At 46.4% G+C, this 26,579-nt stretch overlaps 1 protein-coding gene across 2 annotated transcripts in view; it reads left to right on the top strand.

Annotated features, from left to right (window-relative positions):
• Positions 1-23,429, top strand: part of ASTN1 (astrotactin 1) — a 343,197-nt gene extending 319,768 nt beyond the window's left edge. For both annotated transcript variants that reach the window (XM_043924291.1, XM_043924289.1), the window contains exons 21-23: positions 5,292-5,392; positions 15,155-15,338; positions 22,431-23,429. In XM_043924291.1, coding sequence (XP_043780226.1) covers positions 5,292-5,392; positions 15,155-15,338; positions 22,431-22,668 — 523 coding nt within the window. In that variant the 3' untranslated portion in view covers positions 22,669-23,429. The remainder of the gene's footprint in view (positions 1-5,291; positions 5,393-15,154; positions 15,339-22,430) is intronic.
• The last annotated feature ends 3,150 nt before the right edge of the window (positions 23,430-26,579 follow it).

Here is a 26,579-nt window from a genome sequence, read left to right as displayed (position 1 = left end):
AGAATAAATCGTTTCTATTTCCACAGCGAAAGAGTTCAAAGAGGAAAAGCACCGGAAATGTGAGTGACATGGATTGCAAAATGAACTTCCGTGCTCAGGCTGAATATCTTCAGTACAGAAAAGAGAGATGTAACCAAGGGGTCGGGCTGATGAAAGCAAAATACATAAAGACAAGTGATATTCTGGAGGAGCTGGAAAATATAGAGGGACATAAATGGTAATAGTAGGACAAAGACAAGTCTACTCAGGATTCTCATTAGCTGGCCTGCGGTTTGGGCAGCCTTGGTTCAGTGGTAAAGGCTCCTCCTGCCAATGCAGGAGATGCAGGAGTTAAGGGTTTGATATCTGGGATGGGAAGATCCCCTGGAGGAGGGCATGGCAACCCACTCCAGTATTCTTGCCTGGAGGATCCCATGGACAGAGGAGCCTAGCGGGGTACAGTCTATGGGATTGCAAAGAGCCGGACACGGCTGAGTGACTGAGCATGCACGTCCTTCATTAGTGGAGGAACCAATACAAGGAACAAAAATTTGGAAATATGGACCACCTAACCCACTGGAAATGCCTCAAACTCAGTGCAACTGGAATTCCCATATATAATGAGGGCTCAATAATTCCTGTCACTAAGTTACAGCTGTTAATTTGGAATTCAAGGCTCCTGTGAGAGTGAGGCTGGCATGGTTGTCTGTTAGGAGTGCCAGTCCTTACCCACCCTGGGACCCTCCTCATGTTGGCCTTGGTCTGGCTTCATTTCCTGATCAAAGACCTGAGTCTGATGCCTCCTCCAACTCTGCTATCCTGGGTGAGCTTTCAGTGTCTCCCTCTTACATCTTGTAAAACACAAACCTCTGTCAAGGTTGATTGCAAAAGAAATGATGAGACTGCATGAGCCAGAGGGGAAAAGAAACAGCCAACTTCCACTAGGTGGCGCTGCAGATCACATGCAGAGAGCACGCGGGCAGGCCTGGGAGAGAGGCTCCTCTCTGCAGAACCATCAAGTGAAGCAGAGCATCAGTCCCTGGCGTAAGGAGAGGAGCCCTGCAGTAAGACCTGAGACCACACGGGGCCCCACACCTGGCTTTGTTTCTAGCCGATGAGTGATGGAGTGGGACACAACGTTTCTGCAGCTCTTTCTTTATCTATAATACAGGGGAAGGCAGCCTTCATGTACAGCACCTTCACTACATGTAGGTGTTACTGCGAACCCTCCAACCCTGTGAGATTAGGGTTATTGTTCCGCTTTTATAGTTGAGGAAATGGGAGTTCAGCAACACTAAGTGACTTCCTGTGAATCACACAGCTTGTCGCCTGGGAGTGGTGGGTGGTGAAGAACTGAATCAAGGTTTGCACTTTCTTCACTGCAACTCACTCCCAGACAGCCCAGGCTACTGGAAGGATCAAGCATGATCTTATTACTCACATTAAAGCACAGAGCTGGCTCTTCACCTGAGGTCCACAGAGGCAGAACATCCTTTCAGTATAACTGGCTCACTTTGTCATCCTGCCCACTTTATTTAATGCATTGGAAAAGCATTATCCTGAGAAAGGCCTACAGTACAAAAACAGCCAAGAATCCCTGGTTAAAAGGGAGTGTCTGGTCCAACCTCATCATTTTACACATAAGGAAACTGAGGCCAGAGGGGGAGATGACTCCTGAGCCTTGTAGCCCACCACCCCCATCGCAGTGTGCCCACAGGAAAGCCGCTGCTTTTGGAGGGTGGGGGATGAGACAGTGAACAGATAATTCAGAAAGAGGGAGTGGATTTGGAGCCATCTGCAGAAACCAGCACACCTGGAGGGGGCAAAGGTGAAAGTTGCATTTAGAGGCAGTCAGCCCTAGGCAGGAAGCCCAAGGATGCTCACTGCACATCAGATTTCAGTCCTTTAAAACATCAGCCCTGGAGCCAGAGCAGGGTTGCGTTGGTTCACACACACACACACACACACACACACACACACACACGATACACGTGTCATCACCCACGCTCTAACGACAGGCTGAGCAATCCCAGCAGGCAGGCAGCAGTGGAAAGGGACCAGCAGCTCTGGATAAGGCAGTAGACGCACTTACACATCAGCCCTCCAGATTGGGAGCAGAGCTTATCTCTTCTTCCCACTGATTCCAGCCACTTACTGTCCTACCAGTGTCCAAAAGTAGAAACGATGATGCTGACAATGAACAGAGAAGACTTGCTGAAATAACTGCACATGACATTTCCACTTGAAATGCATGAAGTGTTCTCCAAGCTTGCTTCAATGGTAAAAGTAGTCTGGCTACTCCTCAGGGTCCCTCCAGGACTGAGAGAGCCAGGACCACTGAGGACAGTCTCTTAGGCCAAGAGTCTTCTCTATTTAGAAGCATGTGGGGAAGCATTGCCTTTCCTAATACCTTGCTTTGCTATTAAAAATGATAAGGGCTTAGGACCCTAAATTGTATACTAAATGCCCAGTCAGAGTAATGAGAATTAAATGCAGCACACACAATTTCATCCCAGCCCAGAATCCAGTAGACTTAGTGAGAACTCAGAGCAGGATGAAGCACAAAGTGAAACTTAGAGGGATGGGACAAGTCGGGTGGGGTGAGGATTAACTGCATCCCAGGCATTGAGAGAAAGCATCCATCTGACAGCCCTGTGCTACCTGAGACTTAGGATGTTTCAGTCCAGGGAAACTGCTAGAAACCAAGGGTTCAAGGTCAAGTAAGGTATGCTACAAGAGGTGGCTGGAACCCACTATCAACAATCCAGGGCAAGTGACCACTAAGCCTGTAAATATTCAGGCAGACAGCATCACGTGACCCATCAGCCGGTAGCAAGATGCTAGCCCTGACCTGGAGTCCTAAGGCGATCCTCAGGACCCTGGGAGGTGGACGGGAAAAGGCGAAGCAGAGCAATCTTACAGAGGATGGGACATCAGGCAAACTGGAGCTCAGGGCGGGGGTTCAGGAAGTAGGCTCAGACACACAGCTGGGGAGGGGCCGGTGAAGGAAGAGAGCCTGGTGGTAAGAGCAGGGCGCAGGGCCAGGCTCATGCTAGCAGTCCTGTGACTGCCGGCAGCTGTGCATTGACCTCACGGAGAATAGGGCTTCCTCCTTCCTGACTCTGCTGAGAAGGGACAGCTGGAAATGGGGTCAGGGCAGAGTCTGCACATGAGGGCGAGGGGAAATGCATCCATGTGGGAGTCCCTGAAAGTGGGGTGCAGGTCTGCAGTCTGGGCTGTATACTTCTGGGCCCATCCCTGACAAACAGTCAAGACAATCTAGAGCAGAAGGGCAGAGAAGGAAGGTGAGACCTGGCCTGAGACCAGGTTGTGGGGATAAGACTGGGAAACAGAGCAGGTACCAGAAGGGCAGATCAGATGTGCCGGCTTCAGGTTTGGTGACATCTGTCACAATTCTAGAAATAGTAGCAAGAGGCTGATCCCGTGTTTGTGTGTTGCAGGGTCTAGAAGGAATGATGAAAACTTCTGGGGGCTGCCATTGCTAGGGATCCAGGCAGCCCAGAGTGCGGGCCTGGATGCGAAGGGCTCAGATCTAGGAGGGGAGGGATGGTGGGGGAGAAGGGCAGCCAGCCCCTGGGTTTGGGATCAGGGTGGCAGAGGGGTTTAATACCAGGCAAGGTGGTAGACCTGAACTAAGGAGCAAGGCGAGGAGCAGAGGGCAGTAGAATTGACAGAGTCACTTGTACACAGAAGATGGGAAGGCCAAGCACCTGGTCCTTGTTTGATTGACAGCAAAGAGGCGGGGTGATCCTGCACAGCCGGCGGGGTGGGATTCTAGCCTGAGACGGGGGAGGGCAGAGGGAGGGAAACCAGCACACCAGGACACACAGGTTCCTAACATTGACCATTTCCCAGGTTTCTCAGTGGGGAGGCAGTCATAGATGCAAGGCTGTCTTTCTCTCTGCCGAGAGAATCGTATATTTCCTGGCAGAGTCTTTAGGCAATTCCCATTTCTTTTCTGCCTCACCGGTTCAGCTGTCTGAGGCTCATTTACCTGAACAGGTACTCAGGCCCCTCTGTCTCGGGGCCTCTTTCTTCTTCTCACTTCTCTTCCTCCCTGCAGCTCTGCCCAGAGGAAAGAAGATCCAGACTGGCCAATAAATGCAACCTCCCAGGGAGACAGAGCAAAAGAGAAGAGACAAGAAAAGCAGTGTTAATGATTTGCTTTAGACTCACTAGATTAGTTGTTAGAGGCCCTGGGCACAGACACCAGGGGTGATCTTCATGGTTATATTCAACTTCTGAGTAGCAGAGCCTAGTGTTGCTTTTTCCTCTGCATCCGGCTCCATCACCCGAGGGGGAAATTTTACACTGAGCCTCTGATGGCCGGGTCTTTATCTTCTTTCTGGAGTGTGTGTGTCTGTGTCTGTGTGTGTCTGTGTCTGTGTCTGCGTGTGTGTGTTGAAGGGTGGAGGGGGCTCTTAGAACCACATCTTCTCAACGCCAAGGGTAGCATAAGGTTTCCACTTTGGCCTCCTGGTCCATGGCCGGTAGCATCTCCGTGGATCAGAACGAGTCGCATGTAGGAAATAGAGGGTTCAGTCACAGGCAAGTCAGGACCTCTTGACTCTGGCTGTTTCACTTCTGACTTTAAAGAGGAAAACTGTCCTCAGTGCTTGGCACAAAAGCCTCAACTGAGCACAAGATGGGCAGAACAGAATTGATAGTAGTGTCGTTGGGCGGCAGGTACTATGTTAGGTATTTCTGAGCTTTATTATGCCATTTCATCTTCACAGTGATCTGCAAGCAATTTTATTTTCATCCCCATTTCACAGAGAGGGAAAAGAAAGCCCAGAGGAGTTAACTTCAACTCTATTTTCAGGGAGTAGAGGTTTCAGACCCACGTCAAACCATCTGTTTCCATCTTTTTCTCAGCTCAGTAGTTGTCAGGATGTAACAGGCATCAGAGTCACCTGGAAGGCTTGTCATAGCACAGATTTTGTCCTCATGCCTAGAGTTTCTGATTCAGTAGGTCTGGCATGGGGTATGAGGATTTTCATTGCTGTCCACTTCCCTGACTATACTACTGGGGGACCCCACTTGGAGAAACACTGCCCTGTGCCTTGATGGTTGCTATCATGCAATATCCTCAAGACAGCAAATGATAGCCCAGGACCCACCAGGAAGTAGTAAAAGACTTTATACTGCATACTTTATGACCTGGGTGATGGTAGTAAGTGCATGACTAGGTGGCGAGAGCAGCCGGGGGAAACCCGTCCATCCAGGCAAGGCTTGGTTGTCAGCCAGAACCCCGTGAGTTCTCTCTGTTGATGCCCTCCTCTCCCTGCCAGGTTCACCCTGTGGGGCGTGGACAACACAGGACGACGCTCCAGGCCAAGTGATGTGATCGTGAAGACCCCTTGCCCTGTGGTGGATGATGTCAAAGCCCAAGGTAAGAGACATGGAGGCCATCAGAGTCTGCTGAGGGATGCTCTGGGGACCTCCCCTCACCTTGGGGCAAGGGGGAGCAAGGGAGTCAAAAGAGAACAGCCTGGAGTTCAGCGGGGAAGGGGGAGAATTCAAGGCTCAAGAGTGGAGCATCTCCTTTGCAGGAACTCCTCCACTTCTGCCTCTGACGTGGAAATCTGCATCGCGCCCTGGTATTCCACATGGCCTGTAAGTCAGGGAACGTAGCAGACACTGGTGAAGGCCCCAGATACCCATAGGAGTACACCAGGTGCTTGGGGACATGATGCCACGTGCTCGCTGCGTCAGAGAGACCTCTGCCCTCAGGATGCTGATCAGCTTACTTACCCTCTTCCTGTCTGTTTTTGTACATCTGAAAGTTTATTTTGAATTCCAGTAAAGGAAGACTACAGATTTAGAATGCATTGCTGTATGACTCCCTCCTACAAAAGATGTGTCAAAATCTTCATTCTGTAGTTTGGAGTTGTTATGGATCAGTTCTTTGGTAAAGAATCGTCCTTTTTCAATGCACCAGAATGAGACCTTGTCAGTTAGGAAGAGTTGGTTTTTCAGTCAACATCCATTATACAAATAGCACATTTCTGACTGTGGCTTCCCATGAAGCTTCCTGGTGTCTGGATAGCGTCTCTTGCTCTAAGGTTTATTCCATTCCCTCCACAACCAGGCTTTTACCCTCCTGGGCACCCCTTCTGCAGGGCCCTGGCACTAGTTAAAGTGATCTGATCAACTGCCAATATCTATTAGCACTTGGACTGCTGATGGAGCGATAGCATGTGCATAGTAACAGAAATGGTGACTGATGTTAGAAGTTTAGGTCGCACAGGTTTTGATAAGAGAAGTTTTCTTGCCAAGCTGGCCGGTGATACCCCTCAAATCACCTTAACTGTGGCAGGTGACGCCAGCTGCCTCAAGTTGGTTATGAGTTGACATAACCCCACAATGTTCAAGGGGTGACGCCACGGTGATGCAAAGTAGCACTGGGAAGAGAGACCTAGACCTACTTTATTTTTCTTTAAAAATATTTTAGTTATGTACTTATTTTGGCTATGCTGGGTCTCCTAGTTGAAGAAAGCGGCGGCTGCTCTCTGGCTGTGGTGCATGGGCTTCTCACTGTGGGGGCTTCTCTGGGTGTGGAGCAGACTCGAGGGCTTGCAGGCTTCCGTGGTTGCGCGCATGGGCTCAGTAGTTGCTTCTCTCCAGCTCTAAAGCTCGGGCTCAGCAGTTGTGGGCTTAGCGGCTCTGAGTCACGTGGGATCTTCCCGGACTAGGAATTGAACCTGGGTCTCCTGCATCGCAAGGTGGATTCTTCACCCCTGGATCACCAGGGAGGGCCTGTTGTTATTCAGTCACCAAGTCATGTCTGACTCTTTGCAACCCCATGGACTGCAGCATGCCAGGCCTCCCTGTCCATCACTGTCTCTCGGAGTTTGCCCAAGTTTCATGGCCATTGCATTGGTGGTGCCATCCAACCATCTCATCTTTTGTTGCCCTCTTCTTTTTATGCCTTCTAGGGAAACCCTAGATCTACTTAATTAGGATCCCTGATATTTAGCACTTTACAACTTCCGAAAAGGAAGGACTTTCATTTGCTACCTCATTAAACATGCATGGCACGCTAAAAGCATAGTTATTTTCAACACAGAAATCTGATCATTTTAATGCCTCCTCTTACAACCCTTTAACGGGTTTCCATTCTTTTTGTGATGAAGATCAAAATATGTATCAGGTATGCTGCTGCTGCTAAGTTGCTTCAGTCGTGTCTGACTCTGTGCGACCCCATAGACTGCAGCCCACCAGGCTCCTCCGTCCATGGGACCTTCCAGGCAAGAGTACTGGAGTGGGGTGCCATTGCCTTCTCCAATGTATCAGGCATATTAGGACTTAAAGGAGCCCTTGCCCACTTCTCCGGCTTCTTCTTGCCCCTGCTCCCCATCAATCTCTGTATTTTCTGAAGCCTCACTGCCTCTTTCCAAGACACCATTTCCAACACGGAGGCTCTGCCCATGTTGGGCTCTTGACCTCAAGTGTGCTCCAGCCTCACCCCTTTCACTGATCAACTCCTCAGTCTACAGTTCTCGGAGTAAGTGTCCCTGCTCCAAGGAGGGTCCAGGGCCACTGCTCGATGCCCTCACAGTACCCTGTTTCTTTCCTTCAGAACACTTACCTCAGTTTGTTATTATCATGCCTTATTCAATGCCTGTCTACCTCATTAGTCAGTGAGCTCCATGAGAGCAGAGTTCCGGTCTGTCTTTGTCACAGTTGTGTCCCTAACACTCAGAAAGCAGCATGCTGACCAACTGTTTCCAGAAAACTTAGACTGTGGAGTCGGACCACCCAGGGTCAAGTTTCTGCTCTGCCATCTAACTACTTGACCTTGAGCAGGTTATTTCACTCCATGCCTCGGCTTATTACTCTGTAAAATGGGATGGGGATTATGATACCCTAGATATTAAGTTTCTAGTGAGAGTTCAATAAGTAAATTTATGTAACTTAAAAAAAAATTTATTGGAGTAGAGTTGATTTTCAATGTCATGTTAGTTTCAGGTGTAAAGCAAAGTGAATCAGTTATACATATACACAGATCCACTCCTTAGATTCTTTTCCCATTTAGGCTATTACAGACTATTGAGTAGAGTTCCCTGTGCTATACAGTAGGTCTTTATTCATTATCTATTTTATATATACTAGTGTGTGTCTATCCCAGTCTTCCAATTTATCCTTCCTCCCTCTTATTCTGTGGTAATTCGTTTATAATGTTAAATTAGGTATTTAGAGGGTTATTATGTAAAAGACTTAAACCCTTCCTTTGTCTCTCAATACTAATGAAGAAAAGACCTCTATTAGAAAATAGTTTTCAAGCTATATATCAAAATAATTCCCCCTGTCAGGACTGTTGGTCTTCACTGAGATGTTACGGCTGAATGGAGACCTTTAAGTATAAGACCAATGTGCTTCTCTCTGGAGTGAATACTGCCTGGTTTGTAGGGTGTGGACAGAATGAGTTTGAACATCTAAGAAATCCCTCCATGGTAAAAGTATAATCTGGGGTGGAACATCCTTGGATGAGAGACTGGGGAGGACCCACGGCACCCTTACTTCATCATCTGTTGATTTCTTACTCCAAGCCAGAGCAGAAACAGGTGGTGAGAAGGTGCCCCATCTCTTTCTGTTTTGGAAACTTTGCCAATGTCCTTACTGGCAGCGGCAGGCACCCTGGACTTCCTTGCTGAGTAGGCAGTGGGCTGGTTGACATCAGTGGGTGATAAGCAGGTAGGCGAGATGCCTCATAATGCCACCTGCAGGAAGAGATGGATAGAGCAACTCTGGAATAAAGAGTGGGACTTCCCAGGTGGTGCTAGCAGTCAAGAACCCACTTGCCAAAGCAGGAGACATTAAAGACACAGGTTTGATCCCTGGGTCAGGAAGATCCCCTGGAGGAAGACATGGCAACCCACTACAGTATCTTGCCTGGAGAATCCCATGGATGGAGGACCCTGGCCGACTACAGTCCATGGGGTCAGAAAGACTTGGACACGACTGAAGTGACTTAGCACATACACGAGGTAGAGTAATCAGCCAGGGAGAGACCACTGTACTATTTCTCTGTGGGGCTTCTTTGTGTTAATTCTGGTACCCATATCAAAATATGCTTCTGATCATTTGTGCTCCCTGGCAAAGAAGACTTTCTGAAACCCTAGCAGACCAGCTGAGAGGACAAGAGGCAATTTAATTCTGAGAGAATGAAATAGTGTTCCCAGGTCCCGTTATCCTTCAGCCAGGAAGGAGTCCTGTACTAGGCAGGTGTGGAGATTAATGAATTAGACTAATTAAGGGCATCCTTGCAAATTAGTACTGGCCTAGCCATTATAAATATATATATATATATATATGCTTTACTGTCTTCAAACCCAGATGGCGATCATAAATATAACTCACTTGGGTGGAGTTTACAACTAGTAACAAATGGGAATTACCTTTTAAGTGACCCAGAGCATAACCTCAGCTCCTAATTATCTAACAGAAACCCAGACTCTTATATGATCATTTTCCTAAACTAGGAATTCTTCTATGAAGAATTTTACCACCTCATGACTGTAAAGCCTTTGACCAAATAAGTTTCTACCGGTAAAACCACCCTTCTCCTAGCAGGAAAGGCTATGGTCAGTAATAAGATAAACTTAGTCTCTTGGTTGGGGTGCAGCCTTACAGGAGTTCTTCGTGTGGCTTCACTAAGCAAAGGCTGGTTCTGATCCATCTTTCTTCCAGCATCCATCCTCCTCTCCTGATGCCAAACACAAATCCTATCCATTTCTTCATTGCTACTTCCACAGCCATTGATTCATTAATAACACACCCTGGTATTAGATGCTAAAGAAACAAAAAGAACAAGGCTCAGAATCTATTTTCAAGGATTCTGTAATCAGATTTCTGAATTTATCAAATACAACAACCTATTTCAAGCCCTTGCTAAACATCTGACTTGGGCTTTGGGTGGGGCAGCGGGGGGTGGGGGGGGTGGGGGGGGTGAGGGGGCGGGAAATCCCCTGCCTCATGGAGACTATATTTAAGCAAGGATGACAAAGCAAAAAAACCAAAAAAAAAGGGGGAGGGATAAATACTGTGTCAGATAGTGACATATGTTATGGAGACATACAAGCAGAGCAGGGGGATGGTTTAAGAGGTGCAGAGGGTAGGATTTCACCTAGGATGGGCTGGGAAGCAGGTGAAGGAGGAAGACACGCAGACATCTGGGGGAGGGGCCTTCTGCAGGTTTCAGCCAACATAGGGCTATGGAGGGAAGGAAGAGTGAGCCAAGGTCAAGGGCAAACGGAGAGTTGGTTGCCATGTAACAATGCTGGTCCCAGAGGAAGTAAAGTTTCGAGAGAATGAGTTAGTATAGAACAGTGGTGTCAAAGAGTGGTCCAGACCACCAGCAGCAGCATCACCTGGGAGCTCGTTAGAAATGCAGACACTCAGGTTCCATCCGAGACCTACTGGATCAGGAACTCCAGTGGGAACCAGAAACCTGGGCTTTCACAAGCCTTCCTGGCTGTGAATCAAGTTTAATTCTCCAGTTTGAGAATCCCTGGTATGAAGGAAGTACAGAGCAGCATAGAGAGAGAAAGGTGTGGGAGGGGACAAGCAGACTCGGAGGATGCAGGGGAAGGGACTTTGCAATTTGGACAGTGCTAAGAATGCAAAGCAGGAGACCCGAGTTTGATCCCTGGGTTGGGAAGATCCCCTGAAGAAGGGCATGGCAACCCCACTCCAGTATTCTCACCTGGAGAATCCCCAGACAGAGGAGCTTGGTTGGCTACAGTCCATGGGGTCGCAAGGAGTCGGACACGACTGAATGACTAAACACAGCACACAAGAATGACGGAGATGAAAAGCCAGTTGGGATTCATAGCCCTCAAGTTTCACATGGAATTCCACAGTTAGTTACTTCAGTGTGGGGACAGACTGGACTTTTAGGTAGTTCCGCACTAAAATAATGAAACTGATGACTTAGGACCTCCATTCAGGAGACCTTCATCACAGCAGCCAAGGAAGCCATTGCAGAAGGGATAGATGTTTCCCAGGATGCTTATGTCTTCGTAAAAAGAGCAACCACTGCTGGGGGATAAGAAAGCTCCCTCCTGCCCTTGGAGTGAGTCACTCCTTTTCATTTAAATAAGAGTATTTCCTCCTGCCCCGCTCTTGGACTCCTGTGTTTGAATTTCTGTCTCATGGCACTGGGGAAAGCATGATCAAGTAGAGAACCAGTAACAGTGATTTTTAAAAATAATATCTACTATTGTCCAGCTCTCTCTCTCCCTCACTTCCAGACACCATGGTGACCCGCCTTTTTCAGATCTGCTGCCCACCATAGCTGGGGAGCTTCTGTGCTGGTGTTTCCTCTCCCTGATCTGCTCTGCCCAGATGTCCCCAGCTCATTCTCTCCCCTTCTCCAAGCCTCAGCTTGATTGTCATCTTTCCAGTGATTCCCTCATATTTAAAATTGCAATGCCCCATCCAGCACTCCCAGTCTTCCTTCTCCTGTTTTATTTTCTAACACACTGTATTTTACTTATACATTATGTTTATTACTTCACCAAATGTGTCCTACCACCAGACTGTATCATAAAATGAGAACTTTTATCAAAGTTTCTCCATGATGTAGCCCAAGTACATAGAAAAATGTCAAGCATGTGGTAAGCACTCAGTAAAAATTTTTTCAGAATGAATTAGTCAGTAAATGTGTACGTGCTCTTTCTAGACATCATGCGAAAGAAAGACTTTACATTCATCATCACTTTTAGCCTCACAATACTCTTGGAAGATATGTGTTATTGATCCTCATGGAACAAACAAGGAAACTAAAACCCAGAGAGGTTAAGTGACTTGTCCAAGGTCACACAGCCAGTGGAGCTCAACTCCATTTGGTGTCATGGTGCCTGTTCTCAAACCATACCTTTGGGTCTGAGACCTTTAGTCCCAGCCCTGTTGATTTATTCTGCTGCCCAAGCGTTCTTAACTCCCTTCTCTCTCTCTCTTTTTTTCTTTTTGTGATGAGGCTGCATATATTGACACGTTGCCATCTCTTCACTGGCATTTTAACTATTCCTGAACACCCTGCATGTCAACAGAGGAAAGACCCATATGTATTTTGGATAGCTCAAGACTTCTGGGAAGTCTTGAAAGCTGGGTAAATGATAACCAAAAATACCTTAGAGTCTTACATTCTTTGAGTTAGTGAATTCCTCAGATGCTATGAAAGCTAATGAAATAATATCCATAAATTCCCTCAGCGAAGCTAGGAAGAACCAGAAATACTCAGTCTCTAGAAGCCTAGCATGTAGATCTTTCTGAATATAGCATCCCATTTATTGATGAAGGCTTTTAAGCACACCCTGGAGTTAGGTTACCTTGGTTTTAGGAGATTTATCATGGAACCTGGGCCTATCTCACCTGGTCTCAGACACAAATGCTGATGCTAATGGCCTTCTCTAGTTGGATATTACTGTTGTGTTAGGAGAATAGTAAATATGCCAGAAAACACCTTCTCAGTCATCACGGTTCTTCAGCAGAATGTTACCACCAGGGCCGGAGCCTGGGATGCTATGTCCCATCACCAGAAATAAGAACAGACTGACATCAGAAAAAGGGTGGGATAAGGGACCCCAGACCTCCCTGTCTGGGCCCTGATCTCATCATACATTGTTCCTCTATTGGTCTTTCTCCTCTAAGTGCACACTCCCCGCTTCCCATTGTACACAGCACAGCTCTTAGGATAGTCCCTCTGCTTCTTTCCATTTCTACTGCAGAAATGACAGACTCCCTGCATATTGACTTGACTCTCTCTCATGAAGCATCTATGGGTCAGCCAGGGAAATGTCCTCTGCCAGAAGTAGTCACTCCAGAAAACATCCCCCAAGACCCTGCCTCCTGCATGTTAAATTGGTTAAACACTACCATCCCCTGAGCGTCGATGCAAGAGAGCAATGTGAGATAGATAATATTTTCAACCCTGACTCCAGCCCACACCGGCTATGCGACCTTGGGCAGATAACCTGGCCTTTGTGACTGTCCTCATTTGTAGGACAAGAACATTCATAATCATTGTGCAGTGCTGGTGTGGGGATTAGAATTCACAGGTGTAACCTTCTTGGCGACCAATAGGCTGTTAACAAATAAATACCAGAGCTCTTTACATTCTATATAATTTTATTTATATTCTTTATATTCTGTTAATATATAATAAATACCAGAGATTTTTTATAGTCTAAATCACTGTCCACTTCATCTCTTGATCTTATTTTAACAACCTGAGAATTTTAAAGTCCTGAAAATCCAAATGAATTTCTGGACTGAAATGATTTTTATTGCAGCTAAAGATGCTGGTTACAAGGGTTTAACTGCTAATGGGTTGGTATAACCTGGTCTGGAGATACATCACCAGAAACCCTCCCCCAAAGTAGATTCAAATGACTCCTAAAGTCATGAATTTCACCCATTGAGCTAACATTTGTGAATCTATTACAGTGTCTAGCCTTATTCTGGCCACTCAGGACACTAAAGAAGTAATATCTGGCTCCTGGACAATGAGCAGAATAGAATAAAAAATGAAATCATTGCAGTGTTTGGGCAGAGGTAAAAATTTTAGTCATTCCAACCCAGAAAATTCTTACAATGATGGCTCTGTCATTACCAGCAGCCTTGAATTCTTTTGAAATTTTTACAATGAATCAGGGCCTTTTGGCCAACAGGGGATCAAGTGGGCAAAGTCTGACTCAGAAGCCCGGAGAACTTAGTTTCTCCATCCCCAGATTGAACTCTGAGTCCAAGACAAAGCATTGCTTTCCAGATCTCAGTTCCCAGCTGTTTAGGAAGGAAGTGTGAACAAATGTCCTTTCTGACAGGTCTAATGAGAAAATATTTAATGATAAAGTGCTTTGAGCTCCACAAGAAAGAGTGCCAAGGCTACAACAAATTCACTGCCACTTTGCCACATCACCAACTTCTGTCTTATCAGTGCACACCTTGGAGGCACAAATCTAAGGGGTATAAATTAAACCAAAAGATCACTCATTTGGAACTGCAGAATGCACTGGACTCAGTGTACATGTCAGCACAGATCAAGCACCACAAGCTTGCCTTCCCAGCTGTCCGGGTGGCCCTAGCAAAGGACCTGCATTCCTGTGGCCGCAGCTCGGGTTCCCTTTGGCGCTGCAGCCACGGCAGGTCTTCACGTTGCTGGAGGCGTGACCTGGCCATGCCTCACTTGGTCCCTGAGCCACACGCTGCTCCCCACTGCTCAGGGCTTCCACACTGCTTTTGCAGAATTCCATTTGTACCCAAGCTATGCAGCCTCGAGGTGCAGGGGAGTTAATGCCTCCCAGGGGCAAGTGTGAAAGATCCCGGATGGGAGCTGGGTATAAAGTCTTCTTCCTTTCTCCCTGTGGAGGGACTTGTGGGAACCGGGTAGCTTCATACATTCTCCTGCAAAATCACCATCAGTTCCTTTGAGCAATTTCTAATATTTTACTCTGCCTCCTTTCTTGCCTCATTTCTCTCTATCCTCCTTCCTGCTTCCCTGGGACTACATTTGCCAATAAAGTATCAATCTATGAGCTTTTGCCTCCGGCTCTGTATTTTTAGGAAACACGGGTGAAGACAAAGAAAATTATCACTGCAGTTGACCTTAGAGTGATTCTGTTTGAAGCCTTTCATTTTATAGAAGAGAAAACTGAAAGCTGATGGGGCAGAAATAAAGTAAATTACTCAAACCACTTTCTCCAGGCTTTAGGTTCAGTATTCTTTGAGTATCATACACACACATACACACATCATATATATCCACATACACCTTTACATGCGTATATACACATACATGCTTATATTTATAATCATTTATATATATACACATAAATAACTTCTTTATATATATGGGCTTCCTAGGTGCTAATAGTAAAGAATTCATCTGGCAATGCAGAAGACATAAGAGATGCTGGTTCAATCACTCATTCAGGAAGACTCCCCTGGAGAAGGGTATGGCAACCCACTCCAGTTTTCTTGCCTGGAGAAGCCCTGTGGACAGAGGAGCCTGGCAGGCTACAGTACATAGGGTCACAAAGAGTCAGACACAGCTGAAGCAACTTAATGTGCGCCCACGCATGCACGCATGTGCGCGCACACACACACACACACATATATCTTATTTATGTGCCTTTTCTCACCTTGTCAGAAATAGCAGACAAGATCTACAATCTCTTCAACGGCTATACCAGCGGGAAGGAGCAGCAGACCGCCTACAACACGCTCCTGGATCTGGGCTCCCCCACTCTCCATCGAGTCCTCTACCACTATAACCAGCACTATGAGAGTTTTGGAGAATTCACCTGGCGCTGTGAGGATGAACTGGGCCCCAGGTAACCAATAAACTTCATCGTCTCTTTTACAGACCTCAGCTCTTGGAAACTTTGCGCCTCTTCCACTATATTACTGCCTTCATGAATTTGTAGATATCCTGGGTGAGCTTAGGTGCCTGGAGAAGTAGGTCCTGTGCTTTTAGGCAACTCAGTTCATACAGATTAGTTATGGATAAGCTGTATTAAAGAGTCAAGTCATGAATGCATTTCCTGAACTCTGAAAAAAACCTTTGCCCTTGAGCTGTATTACCCCTTCTTTATCATGCTGATGCAGCATTCCAAAGGCTAAACTGTAGGAGCCAAAAGCTTAGTCTTTTGAAAGAAAATTAGAAATTTTATTGAAGGGGTTATCCAAAAAATTTACTGTATATGAACTTTGCATGTGTTATATGCATATACAGATTTATTTTTTAAATTAATTGATCAGTGAATTTTTATTTTTGGCTACACTGGATCTTCGTTGCTTTGTGAGGGCTTTCTCAAGTTGCAGAGAGCAGGGACTACTCTTCCTCTTCCTCACAGTGCGCGAGTTTCTCGCTGCGGCGGCTTCTTTGGTGGTGGAGCACGGGCTCTAGGCGCACAGGCTTCAGTAGCTGTAGCACAAGGACCTGGTTGCCCCGTGACATGTGGGATCTTCCTGGACCAGGGATCGAGCCTGTGCCCCCTGCACTGGCAGGCGGATTCTTAACCACTGGACCACCAGGGAAGTCCATACAGATATATTTTGAGCTAAATTCTGTGTTCTCTTGAAAGGCAGAGTAGGGATAGCCAGTGACCCACCTTGGCATCTAACTTGGCCAAAGTTAGGATAATGTAGTGTTTGTCAACTTACCATGGCCCCGAGGCTACAACTTCCTAATACTCAGCGCCTCTGCTTTTATGTTACTTAACTCAGAGATAGGTTATATATACCAAGTCAGATTGATTATATTCTTTGCAGCCAAAGATGGAGAAGCTGTATACAGTCAGCAAAACAAGACCTGAAGCTGACTGTGGCTCAGATCATTAGCTTCTTATTGCAAAATTCAGGCTTAAATTGAAGAAAATAGGGAAAACCACTAGGCCATTCAGGCATGACCTAAGTCAAATCCTTTGTGATTTTACAGTAGAGGTGACACATAGATTCAAGGATTAGATCTGGTAAACAGTGCCTGAAGTACTATAGATGGAGGTTCACAACATTGTATAGGAGGCAGTAACCAAACCCATCTCAAAGAAAAAGAAATGCAAGAAGGCAAAGTGGTGTCTGAGGAGGCCTTAGAGATAGCTGAGAAAAGAAGAGAAGGGAAAGGAGAAAGGGAAAGATATACCCACTGAATGCAGAGTTCCAGAGAATAGCAAGTGAAGATAAGAAAGCCTTCTTATATGAACAATGCAAAGAAATGGAGGAATACAATAGAAAGGGAAAAACTAGAGATCTCTTCAAGAAAATTGGAAATACCAAGGGAACATTTCATGCAAGGATGGGCACAATATAGGACAGAAACAGAAAGGACCTAACAGGAGCAAAAGAGATTAAGAAGAGTTGGCAAGAATACGCAGACTATAAAAAAAAAGGTCTTGGATAACCAAGATAGTGTGGTCACTCACCTAGAGCCCGACATCGTGGAGTGTGAAGTCAACTGGGCCTTAGGAAGCATTACTATGAACAAAGCTACTGGAGGTAATGGAATTCCAGCTAAGTTATTTAAGATCCTAAAATGTAATGCTGTTAAAGTGCTGCACTCAATATGTCAGCAAATTTGGAAACTCAACAGTGGCCACAGGACTGGTAAAGGTCAGTTTTCATTCCAATCCCAAAGAAAGGCAATGCCAAAGAATGTTCAAACTACTGCACAATTGCACTCATCTCATATGACAGGAAGGTAATGCTCAAAATTCTCCAAGTGAGGCTTCAATAGTACGTGAACTGAAAACTTCCAGATGTACAAGCTGGATTTAAAAAAGGCAGGGGGAACCAGAGATCAAATTGCCAACATCTGTTGGATCATAGAAAAAGCAAAGGAATTCCAGGAAACCATCTCTACTTCTCTTTCAATGACCATGCTAAAGCCTTTGACTGTGTGGATCACAACAAACTGGAAAATTCTTAAAGAAATGGGGATGCCAGAGCACCTTACTTGTCTCCTGTGAAACCTGTATGCAGAAGCAACAGTTAGAACCGGACATGGAACAACAAACAGGTTCCAAATTGGGAAAGGATTACGTCAAGGCTGTATATTGTCACCTTGCTTATTTAACTTCTATGCAGAGTACATCAAGTGAAATGCCAGGCTGAATGACTCACAAGCTGGAACCAAGATTTCTGGGAGAAATATCAACAACCTTAGATATATAGATGATACCACTGTAATAGCAGAAAGCAAAGAGGAACTAAAGAGCCTCTTGATGAGGGTGAAAGAGGAAAGTGAAAAGCCAGCTTAAAACTCAGCATTCAAAAAACTAAGATCATGACATCCAGTCCCATCCTTTCATGCAAATGGATGGGGATTGTGGAAACAGTGACAGATTTTATTTTCTTGGGCTCCAAAATCACTGTGGATGATATCTACAGCCATGGAATTAAAAGATGCTTGCTCCTTGAAAGGAAAACTATGACAAACCTAGTTGGCATATTGAAAAGCAGAGATACCACTTTGCTAGCAAAGGTCCATATAGTCAAAGCTATTGTTTTTCCAGTAGTCATGTATGGATGTGAGAGTTGGACCATAGTCATGTATGGATGTGAGAGTTGGACTGTGAAGAAGACACAGTGCTGAAGAATTAATGCTTTTGAATTGTGGTGCTGGAGAAGACTCTTGAGAGACCCTTGGACACCAAGGAGATCAAACCAATCAATCCTAAAGGAAATCAACCCTGGATATTCATTGAAGGGCTGATGCTGAAGCTCCACTATTTTGGCCACCTGATGCCGACTTATTGGAAAAGATCTTGATGCTGGGATTGAGGGCAGGAGAAGGGGGTGACAGAGGATGAGATGGTTGGATGGCATCACCAACTCAATGGACATTAATTTGAGCAAACTCTGGGAAATAGTGATGGACAGGGAAGCCTGGCATGCTGCAGTCCATGGGGTCACAAAGAGTCAGACAGAATTTAGCGACTGAACAAAAACAACAACGCAGATAGAGTTCTTGGAAAGAGAGGAATGGGAAGAATGTGTAGAGAGTCTCCTTTTATCTGTTCCATTCATCATGGCTGTGTATTGCTGCTCTGAGAAGAGAAGATTTCCCTGGCAATAATGGAATTTTCAGATAGACACAATGAAGAGGCTTTCGTGTAGAATGTTGGTACTTATATGTTCCCAAACTATGTAGGAGTTCATAAACAAACAAAAATAAGGCAAGGAAAGAAACGGGGGGAGAGAGGAAGGAAGAGAAAGAAAAAGAGGAGGAAATAAATGAAGAAAGTCAACATAGTAGTATCCTCTGGCACTCAGAATTCTTGCTTTCCTGCCATTGAGATGAACAAAGGTATCACCCAGAGGTCATCCCAGCCATCTGACCTCTCATCAGACTGAAGGGTGACTCGGTCTCAGGGTGCCTCTCGTGACCTGAAATTATAAACTCTCTTAAGAGACCATCATGTCGGACATCTGTCCTCCACCACCTATTCTCTTACTTTTGAAGGAAGAAGAGAATTTAGGATTATCTTCCTAAAATAAAATGATTTTATGAGTAAGATCAGGAAGAATCTTTTGGCATTCCATAAATTATTTCCTGAAATTTATGAAGGTTGATAGTCCTTGGGCAAACAGATGCCATGGTTATGGATGAGTTGCAGAGAGAACTGTATAAGGGCCTTTTAATTTGTTTTGTCTCAGTTTTGGTAAAAAGCAAACCCTGGGTTAGAAAGTAGGTACATATTAAGAAATATCTTCCAAGTTCCATACCTTACCATTCCTCCTGCCCTTATTATTACTCATCACTAGTGTCATCCCTTCTCTCCAGCTCTGTCCCCCTTTCCCTCCATGGTCCTTGCTTTCCTTTCGGTTTCCTGCTCCCTGCCTCCTTCCCTCTGACATTTATGGAGTGAGCATATATGCAGTTCTTTGTCAGGAAACGTAAATGTCACAATTTGAATAGCACTAACCTTGCATGCATCATCTTGATGAAAGGCAGTATGGATTGCTTTTAAAATTTCTCTCTTGTAACTCAGGAGTCAGAAGGAAAATTTGTTAATGAAAGTGAGCAGGGGAAAAAAAACGTGGATCTCACTGTAAAGTATAGCCTGCTGCTGACTTGACTCTCTTCTCAAAACTCTCTTCCCAGAAGATTCTCTCATGTGTAATATTGGGTTTTCAAGGCTATGGATTAGGGGGGAACTGTAGTTTCATTATCTCATGGAAAATAAAGTTTTATTTTTCAGTGTCATGGATTCGTGGGAGAACCACGGGAAGCAACAAGTCTCCTGCCTTGAGATGCGTCAACCCACTTTGGAGTTAGTTGTGAGAATGACTAGGAAAGGGTTGGTGGGTATATGTGTCCTGCAAGCAAGGAGAAAGGATTGGTTCAGTTCAATCCAGTTGCATCCAAATTCATGGAGGCCTCCAGATTGAGTAGAGTTGAACTATGTTGAGGACAGCATTGGTTGCCTTGCTCTTAAGAAAGAAGAAGGCTGAAGACTCTGAGAAAATCAAGGGCAGACCCAAATTAATTATTTTTTTTAAGCGAGTGATGATAATAGCCACAGAACTCCGTGGGCTAATTGAATCCATTTGTTTGAGAGGATGGCTAGGATGTGTTCCTTTATCCATCTCTTCAAGATGATGCAGATGCAGAGGCTGCCCTTCACTCTTCCTTCCCTCGCCCTTCATCCGCCTCCCAAGAATGTGTCAGCAGCTAATAACATGCAGCAGGACAGATTAAGAGGAAGGCCACCAAAGACCCTGTTGCTGATGGCTTTTGGAAAGGGTACTTGGCCAAATGGCAGAGGCTGATGGGCAGAGGAGAGACAATCTGAATAACATGTGACTCGGTGGGCAGAGTGTTTGTTTGATTTTCTCTGACCCACCATTGAAGTGGGAAAAAACACGACTAGCCCCCGATGACCTCACACTCCGTCGGCCCCTTGACTTTGCTGCTGCAGTTCAATACCTTGCCTCCAACGTCATCCCCCTGCCATCCCTCACTTGCCCTCCTAGGAATGCGATGAGCTCACCCCTGTGGTGCTCGGAGCCAGGACGGAAGAAGAGGCTTGAAATGAACGTGCTTCTTGTTCTTGAGAGCTCATTCTAAACTCGACGTGGGAACTTCCAGTTTCTGGAAAGAGTTGTGGACTGATTTAGAAAAAGAGATGATTCCTCCCATGTAAATACTTCGAGGGGTCCTTCTCCCTAAGCTTTCCAAAACAGATTTTACAGCTTTGCATGGGCTTGTTGGAATAAGAGACTATTCCTTCGAGGGTCTCTGGTCACCCATGGTTTTTGGAAGAAGGGAAAGAACAGAGCTAAATGAGTGGGACCGCCTTCCTTCACTTATTCCTAAGTGTTCAGAGTCAAAGCCAATGTGGGCTGAGAACTGGTTATTAGGGGGTTCTGTCTCTAACACCAGAAGTGGAGGCCAGGAAGAAGCTATATACCGATTAGCAAGATCGTGGTGACAGCCAGCTTCTCCAAGCTACATGCAGGGTCCCACACTCTATTCTTAGCCCAGTGGGATCACTCCTCTCTGGCGTGTGTGACCTTGTGGAGACCTTGCCCTCCTTTTGGTTCTGGTTCTGGTTCTGGTTCTCTTGGGGATCTGCAACAGCTCAGGTGCTGTCTCATCACCTCCTTTTCTTCCTGCTCTTTGGATGGGGGCCTCCTGACTTTGTGGGGGGAGGGGGAATTACAAAACAGCAGGAGCTCACCTGGCAATTAATTAGGTGATGTGTGCCACTGAGAGTCTGCATTTTCCCAGAGAATGACCCTGTGTCAGCATGCACTGAGGACTTTATTGCTGGCGCCCTTATCACACTGTAATTACCTTCAGGCAGTCATGATTAGTTACACTTGATATCCCCCGAGTGCAATATGTTGGCTGCTTCTACTCAGTTCAGAAATAGCCTTGAAAAGGGAAATATCCAGTCAAACATATTATGTTTGTCATTTAATGATGATAAATTACTGGCTTGAAAGTAAATTGATCTGATTTGTCTTTCGAAACTGACAACTCTATGATTTTAAGAGGGCATAAATTTCTAAAGTATTAGTCATTTTTTCTTATTTGTCCTCATTGTGTTTTGTTTCTTTGTTTCATCTCGGTGCCCTACTTTGCTCACCCAGCCTTATTAATTAATTATTTCACTCATTCATTTTTTTCCTTAGTTATGTTTTTTTATTGGAGGATAATTGCTTTACGATATCGTGTTGGCGTCTGCCATCCATCAACATGAGTCAGCCACAGGTATACATATGTCCCCTCCCTCCTGAACCCCGCGTCCCACATCCCACCCCACGCCACCCCTCTAGGGCATCATTTCACAGAGCACTGGGTCGAGTTCCCTGTGTCACACAACAAATTCCCACTTGCTCTCTATTTTCCGTATGGTAATGTATATGTTTCCGTGCTACTCTCTCCATTGGTCCCAGCCTCTCCCTCCACCCCCACTCCATGTCCATAAATGTGTTCTCTAGGTCTGTGTCTCCATTGCTGCCCTTCAAAAAGGTTCATCAGTATCACTTTCTAGATTCCATAAGCATGCGTTACTATACAAGATTTCTCTTTCTCTTTCTGACTTGCTTCACTCTGTATCATAGGCTCTAGGTTCATCCACCTCATTAGAACTGATTGGAATGCATTTTTTTTATAGCCAAGTAATATTCCGTTGTGTTTAAGTACCACAATTTCTGTACCCATTCATCTGTCGATGGACATTTAGGTTGTGTCTATGTCCTAGCTATTGTAAAAGGTGATGCTGCAAGCATTCATTCATTCTTGACGAGCTTTTATGGAAGTTTCCCCCTGCCTGCCCCCATTTCTAAGTGCTAAACATGGAACAGTAAGCAAAACAGACTGGGCTCTGCCCTCTTGAAGCTTACAATCTCACACTATTTGTCCTTCCTGCCTTCTCGTCTTTCTAACTTAAGCATCCTCTGTGCTTGCTCCATAGGAAAGCTGGCCTCATCCTTTCTCAGCTTGGAGATCTCAGCGGTTGGTGCAATGGACTCCTCCAGGAACCCAAGATAGGCTTGCGACGCAGCTCCCTCAAGTACCTGGGCTGCCGCTACAGCGAGATCAAGCCCTATGGACTTGACTGGTCAGAGCTCAGCCGGGACCTCAGGAAGACGTGTGAGGAGCAGACCCTGAGTATCCCCTACAATGATTACGGGGACAGCAAAGACATCTAGTGCCATGATGCCAGAGAGTAGCTGCCAAAAGGAAGCAGGAGAGAGGAGGGGAATGTCTGGGTTGGAGTGCGGATTTTTAATATTTTTTAATGGAACATTCAAACCTCCACAGCCAACATCTAAACTGGGGTGAAGGTGACCCTTGCTCCCTGCAGAACTTCTTTGGTATCATGTTCTCCATCTGCGTGGTCAATAAGCCTGCTAGCCAAGGTTTCGTAAATTTCTCTTTAGGGGATTACTTTGGGGCTTGTTTTGCAGTTAGTTTGTTTTATTCATTTTTTTCCAAGAGGTTCATCAGAATGCTTGAGTTCTTGCCATGCTTCTCGTGAAAGGGCCACTTGGTTGGTGCACCTGTGCTGAGCTCCTAAGTCCCGTGCAACTGGGGACAGAGATGAGGCCAGAAAGTTGTTAGAACAGCCTCAGGCCCTACTCTCAGGTGTCCTCCGGAAGCTCTCATGCTGGGAACCTAAGCTCTGCTCACAGAGAACTACAAGAAAGCTGGGAAGGTGGCTGCTCTGTGGGTCTTGTGATTTTCCCCCCAGGCCTTCCGATTGCTGTCTTTACACTTCAGAGGTGAGCTCAGCTTCCACTATGGGCTTCTGTGGGCCTCCTGGATTTTTAGGTCCTCCCCCATTTTAAGGAGATCAAAACCAGTCAATCCTAAAGGAAATCAACTCTGAATATTCGTTGGAAGGACTGATGCTGAAGCTGAAGCTCTAATAATTTGGCCAGCTGATGCAAAGAGCCAACTCATCAGAAAAGACCCTGATGGAGGGAAAGATTGAAGGCAGGAGGAGAAGGAGACAGCAGGGGATGAGATGGTTGGATGGCATCACCGACTCAATGGACATGAGTTTGAGCAGACTCTGGGAGATGGTGAAGGACAGGGAAGCCTGGTGTGCTGCAGTCCATGGAGTTGCCAAGAGTCGGACATGACAGAGCTACTGAAAAACAACAATTTTTTAAGACAGGACTGGAATTAAATCTCCTTTCAGAAGAACTCTGCCCTCTCCTCCTCTGAACAATATGATCTTTAAGAGGCAATATAATGTACCTGTGGAGCGGTCTACCTGGAAGTCTAGTTAGCAGTCCACATTCTGGAAAAAAGTACAGTTTCCTCTTTTAAAAATTCCAGCAGCTCCAGGGTGAATTTCTCCAGACCAGCAGTACACATCACACCCCTGGAATCTGTGGTGTCCACAGCCTTTATCCTACACAGATCAGTCCTGGCTGATGCCTGCTTTGGTCAGGCGGGCTCAAGACCTCCATGGCAGTGTTGTAATGAACTGAAGTTATTACCCCTCACAGAACACTTCCATCCACTCCCCCGTACCCCCTTTGCCAGATTTCCTTAATTATGTTGCTAGTTTTGCAAGTCATTTCTCTGGATGAGAATTCCACCATTTTCACCCCCCTCTAGTTGCAGGAGCGTTAGCAATGCTGTGTAGGTGAGCTCCCCTGACTGCAGGTAAAGGTCGGGTCATTGTTTCTGCCCGGTTCCCTGAGCATTAGCACTGGCATGAGGGGTGCCCAACCAGAGCGAAGCCTAGCCCCTCAGAAAGGGCTCTGCAGGGTCCTGTGGACCAGCAACAGCCTTAACTGTCCCCACACGCACACCTCAGAGGCCTGAACACACACTCTCAGCCACCCTGCCTTTGACCAGGACTCTGCACTTAGAAACACAAGGGAATGGTCAGGAAGGAGACAAGAATCTTTAAAGCCCATTGTTGAACCCTACTGATGTTTTTCTAAATGGTTAGAATAACTTGCGTGCTAAGTTGCTTCAGTTGTGTCTGACTATTTGTGATTCCATGGACTGTAGCCTGCCAGGCTCCTCTGTCCATGGGATTTTCCAGGCAAGAATACTGGAGTGGGTTGTCATGCCCTCCTCTAGGGCATCATCCCGACCCAGGGATGGAACTGGCGTCTCCTATGTCTCCTGCATTGGCAGGTGGGTCTCGCGCCACCTGGGAAGCCCGGTTAGAATGACAGAGCTCGCTTACTGAGTGCTTACTGTGTGCCAGACACTGTTCTAAGCACTTTACTGACAATGGATTCTCACAGCTACTCTTTCTTACCTGCCCGAGGTACCATGTTAATTCAGGCTATGGCCTCCAGAGACAGGATTGTCAGCCCTCACCTCCTCAGCGCTGCCTTCAGTGTTGCCCGGGCCCCGCTCTCCTTGGCCCCTGCCTCGTGGCACAGACGTGCCCGCAGCGTGGTGCAGTGGGGGAGACATGGCACCCTCCCCCTGCAGCTGGGTGCCCTTTGGGACCTCAGGGCAGGTCACAAGTCTTCCTCGCCGGTGCCTGGGAGCGAGCCTGTGACAGCTCTGCAGACAGGGGTGACCTCACGCCCCTCTCTTTCCACAGAAAGCTGGAAAGGTTTTATATCAAGCTCTGGAATGCACCTCCAGGGCAAGGGTTGGCAGAAAACCCTGAGACCCCCCCCTCAAGTGAAACGTCTCAGGGGTCAGCGTCTCACCTTGACCAGACAGAAAGGGGTACAGGCATCAGAGGGGGGACCCCAGCCAGTGGGGTGGGGCCTGGGAAGGCCTGCGTTTGCCCCTGCTGCCATGTCCCGGTCCTTTATTCAAGTCTGTGCAGAGAACACAGGGGTTCCTCCCAGCCAACGAGAGGACGTCCCGGCCGTGGCTCTCTTGGGCCGGGGCAGGGGCAGGGGAGTGGCATCAGGACCGCTGTCCCTTGTGCCTCCGTGTGTGTTACTGAAATGAAGCAGGCTCACACTCCCCTCCCTCTCCCTGTCTCCCCACAAGGTCCCTCCTTATCGTCTGCTCCCCCTGCCTGCGACCCTCCTCATCCCCTTCCTCTGCCTCTGAGAGCCTCTTCCTCCTTCAGCGTCCCCGGTGCCCTACACACACACACACACACACACACGACACAGTATGTGTACATATATACACTCTACACATTATATACATGCGTTGCACACACATTGTACACACAATACACACACTGCACACACTCTCAACAGAGAGTGTTTACAGACATACACACTGCACACACTCTCAACAGAGTGTTTACAGACACACACACTGCACACACATTGTACACACAGTACACACACACTGCACACATACACATGCACATACCACACATAACACACAGTATTTACACATGCGCCTACACACTACATACATGATAAACTCTTCACACTACATGCACAACACAGTGCACACTGCATACACATTGTACACACTCTACACATATATACACACTATCCACACACTACATACACTGTACATATGTACATACTACACACTATAGATTATTTACACACTACATTATTTACACACTACTCAAATACAAACAATAGGTACACACAGCCTCTGTGCACACACACACACTATATATATTATACACACTACACATAGGCACTCACACTATATACACACACACTACATACACACTGTACAGACAGAACACACACTACACAGAGAATACACACACCGTATATACTTTCTACAGACATATGCTATATATATATATATACCGTATACACACACTATTCACACACTACAGAAACACATCATATACACAAACTATATACACACTCTGTACACACACATGCACACTGTACACACAGCCCCTATGCCTGGGTCTCATTTACTTTCAGGTTAAGATAAGGTCGGTATGAATGGAGCAGGAGAGAGTGTGAGGTTCCCCCGAGGATTTCACTGGAGGATTTTGCCTGAGGAAGGCACCCTCAGTCACAGTCTGAAAACACTGCCCAGTGGGAGGAACCCATTCTGACTAGAAACGTAATGGATGGGGCCAGTATTAAACCTCAACTTTCCAAGCTGCCAAACAGGTCTTTAGGGAGTCACTTATACCCAGCAACACGCTGCCAGCCCCAGCTCCCATGAGACCCCCCCGGTGTTTCCTCCTGAA

Source organism: Cervus elaphus, chromosome 14 (genome assembly GCF_910594005.1).
Source record: "Cervus elaphus chromosome 14, mCerEla1.1, whole genome shotgun sequence".
In the NCBI taxonomy this organism is placed as follows: Eukaryota; Metazoa; Chordata; class Mammalia; order Artiodactyla; family Cervidae; genus Cervus; species Cervus elaphus.
Note: the sequence above shows the minus strand (reverse complement) of the source record. Positions and strands in the feature narration are given on the sequence as shown.